We start from the raw sequence: 4,160 nt of genomic DNA on the forward strand, positions 1-4,160 counted from the left end.
TAATACCGGTACTACCTCGATCAAGATCCACAATTGAATGATCTACTCATTCTTTTCCAAATCATGGTGATTGATCAATGAAGCATAGAAGGATATGGTTCCAAGTATAAGGAAGAGAGCGTAGAATATGCCAACATTGTATCCAAGTAGACCACCAGAAGAGGACCTTCAATATCTAGTTTGTCGGCGAAGTAAATGCTGTAGAAAAACATGCAAATTGCAGTTGATCCCCCACGTAGCACAGATGTGCATAAGTTGACAAGTTTTTTCAAGTATATAATCATACAGGATCAATGAACCATTTTCCAATTGGATTTCAAATTTAATTATGTACAGAAAATTGTTCAAGTAAAAAATTTGTCAAACTTCATTATTTGGAGAAATTGTGTTGAGGAAATAGGGGTAAGAATATTACCTCCATCACCACCGGTAATCCTTCTTGGACGGATCAATTAAGCATGCAAAGCCTACGGAATGCATTGCAAATCGTTAAATTCATTAAGCTCACATAAATGTTGTCCATCGATGGTAAGATATAAATGAACAGTGGAAGACTTCCAAGGAACATCTGAGCTAGTGTGTTCCTGTACCAAGGTTGCGGATGAATCTCTCTGTGTTGTTGTTGTTCTTGTGGGACAAGGCACTTCTGATGTTTTTTCTTTCGAACAATATGCGATCATGCCACCTAGAGTTGAGAGAGCTCCAGTGAAAATTCCACACGCCATCAGAACATTGAACGACTCTCCAAATTCAGCTATCTCTGATTCTCCAAAATTTATCTGCGCTACTATGTTTACAGAAAAAACCGTCAAGCATACCAGAATGAAGTACAGGTTTCCAGCTAGGAAAATGCATTCTTTCTGCAAAGTAGTATTGTTAGAAGCCAGTAAGAACATGGACAAGAGAAAATAACAAAATGAAAAGAGACAACATCATAAATATTGTGTAACTATTACCCAACCAAGTCTAGTGAACTTGACGTGAAATGCTACAGCCAGAAACCACAGAGAGACAAAATACCAGAAGTATAGTATCCAAGGACAGCATTCGCTGGTTATATGCCAAAATAAAGAGAATGAAAGCCCTGCAATTCAATTGCTTATTTTAAGTGGCACATTCATTTGATAATCATAATGCAATAAAGTTTGAGAGATAGGAGCTACAATGTTATGTAACCAATCATTAATGATATAGCTAAAAAATCATTCAACAATATTGTCTCTTACAGTCTTTTGTATGTTTGAGTTTTAAGTGGCAATAAACACACAAAGAATCATTTCTTTTGAGATGTCCTGATAAATCATCATGATGCATGAAGCTGATATATATGTTTGTGTGGTTATAATTTCTGCCACAAAAGTGCCTAAACAATTAATAGCCAGTTATATTTGAAGAAAGCATTACGTGATCAATAGCTGAATTCCAGGTCCAAGGAAGGCACCAAGTAAGGAAAAATATGGAGGACAGTTGCAGTTGTTGTCATGAATAGGCCGCGAGTGATTAACTGCTCTAGCTGATTCTATGCTTTGATGACAATACCTGCAATAAAAGCAAATAGAATAAAATATCACAGCCGTGCATGCTTGGAGCTTCATAAAAAATTAAATGAGAACTTGATACCTGGTAAAATTAGCCGTAAAATATGGTGCTAGTAGCAGTAGAAGAAGTAATCCAAACAAGAAGAAAACAGCACTAGGCCAAAACATCAATGACAATATCGAATTCCAGCTTTGTGCAGGCAAAAATTCATAGGTATCATGCCTCATCCTCACTTCCACCCAGAGGACAGAATAAGTGAACTTGACTTTGATTTCAACATCTTCAGTTATGTCCACAGCAGAATCGAAATCTTCAGTAACAATTATTCTTTTCACTTGGTTCCTGGTGTACAACGGATAAAAGCGGAGGTGTGTGACTAGATAATACCTAGGCCTTGATTCGTCTGTGTCGTCAACTCTTCCCATCATGCCCTGCAAGAGCCGACCACTAAAAGCCATTTCATATTCAAATTCTCCTTTTTAGCATCTCTAAACTTTGCAACTTTGGCGCTTGTCAGAGTCTTCTCGCAAAGGAGCTTATCAAAGTTTTCCATCTTAAATCTAAGCTGATACTGAGTGTTGGTGAAGCAACCCCCCGATAGGATCTCTGTTAAAGATTCTTTCTAGTTTAGTGGTTCTGTAGTTGATAATGGAAGTGAGAAGGTTTAAATGTGTTAATATCCACCTTAAAATGCATAATAAATAATATTAATGCTGCAATCTCAATTTTGTTATGCTTCCTGTTGACTGTAAAACTGAGCCATATACAAAATCAACTCTTGAAAACAGTGAAGCCAGAACATATTGCACTAATAAATATACTAATTTTATTGATAAAATTACAAGAAAGAGATAATAGTGATGGTAAGTATTTGAAAATGAGTTGTTTGAAGTATTATGAAATTACAACAAAATAAAAGGAAGAAATTCTTTTGACCACCACCAAAAGAGTAATTCATCTATTCATACCTCCAGGAGGACAAAATGGCAAGTCAAAGTAAGGGTATCCCTTGTCACTGAAAGGGGGGTATATATGTAACTTATTAGTAAAACAGAAATACATTGGAAAAAGCTTGTGTAAAAACTATTTTTGTGATAAGAATCTTGAATGAAATTCCATGTTAGCAACTTGGAATTACAACTGAACTAAACTTGTCCGAATTTTCTAAATCTAATTTTAGTAAGATGAGAAACGTTTTACATCTGATTTCGAAAAGTCTGAGAGAGAGAGAGAGAGAGAGTAAGGAAATTCTGAGGACTCTACTCTCCAGCTGAAAGTGTGAGCGCGTTTGATTCCGAGATTAAACCTGATAAATCTACTTTGAACGAGAAGGATCAAAATTTCCTTCTCATTTACTCAGGATTTCTAAAGATTCTGTTCCACACATTTTCCTCAATTTTCCGAGCAAGCAAACAACGATCAAGACGAAACAACTCACGCAGATCAATATAAACAAGAACGATGAAATGAAGAAAGCTCACAAAGCGATTGACCAAATTCAGAAAACAAAGCTCAAAATGCGATCGATCAAATTCAAGAAAGAAGCTCACAAAACGATTGATCAAAGTTAGTATCCAGTAATTTGCACAGAAAATATTGAAGACTTGAAAGATTACCTAGGATCGGAGCGAAAATAAACCTTGTTGGCAAAGAGAGGAATGCGATCTCCATCTTCAAATCGCAGATCGTCCTTCGTCGGCTTAGTAGATTCGTTGCTCAAAAATCGGCCTGAGAGTAGCAGAGGCGTCATCAAGACCAGAGCTACCAAGCCTATTCTAAGATCAACCGCCATTGATGATCAACAAGAGAAGAATGAAGAACGAGAGCTGTTTTTTGAAGAGATTGAAATAGAGGGAAAAAAATATATATTAAAGCTTCTACGCTTCCTCGTTTATATAGAAGCGATCGGTCACCTGCTGAGGTGTAATCTCAACCGTTTCTCTCTTGATGAGATTTTCATGTTTTGAATTCAGATTAATCAATAAAGAGGCGGGAATTTATGTTATGTCTGTAATGTCACCGCTACTAACCAATTACAGTTAGAAATTAAAACAAAACAGACAGAAGGAATATATATCAATTAACCAACTTAGGCCTAGTTAACTTTACGGATTCGAGTTTTTAATTTGAGTTGAGATGTGACATTTTTTTAGACTTTTTTACTGTAGCAAAAAAAATTAGCTGTGATATTTTCTAAGTGCTTTTTACTATAAAAATTTAAAACTGAAAACTCGAATCGGTTAAATGAACGAGGCCTTATTGTAAATACGAATTTTTAATTTTAATTAAATTGATTCTATCAAAAAAATATATTAATCGTATTAATAAAAATTGAGGTCTCTAATATTATTTATGGACCAATTATTTGTTGTTATGAATGGAAACGAGGAAAGAGTGGTATTTTTTTTTAAGTAGAAAAGGACTTGTATTTGGACCACTTATCAAGACGAATTATTTACTCGTATCATTTTTGTGTATGAATTAAATCAAAATCTTCTCTTTTCTTTGTTTGTTTGTTTTTTTTAAACAAAAACGGTATATTTAAACTATCCAGAGACAAAAATCTGAAATATTTGGTGGAGAAAATAATGAAATATGCCCTTTTTAACTCACCTCTTTAG

General features: G+C 34.9%; 1 protein-coding gene across 1 annotated transcript; it reads right to left on the reverse strand.

Moving 5' to 3' along the window:
* Positions 1 to 467: 467 nt before the first annotated feature.
* On the reverse strand, positions 468 to 3,331 carry LOC112092558 (transmembrane 9 superfamily member 4-like). The gene is made up of 5 exons (XM_024169035.1): positions 3,179 to 3,331; positions 1,621 to 1,970; positions 1,405 to 1,539; positions 1,021 to 1,084; positions 468 to 860 (listed from the first exon to the last, which is right to left on the reverse strand). Exons 1-5 carry the CDS (start codon positions 3,329 to 3,331, stop codon positions 468 to 470), a joined length of 1,095 nt encoding a protein of 364 aa, XP_024024803.1.
* Positions 3,332 to 4,160: the final 829 nt, after the last annotated feature.

The sequence above is a fragment of the Morus notabilis genome, unplaced genomic scaffold (assembly GCF_000414095.1).
Source record: "Morus notabilis unplaced genomic scaffold, ASM41409v2 Scaffold1317, whole genome shotgun sequence".
NCBI lineage: Eukaryota > Viridiplantae > Streptophyta > Magnoliopsida > Rosales > Moraceae > Morus > Morus notabilis.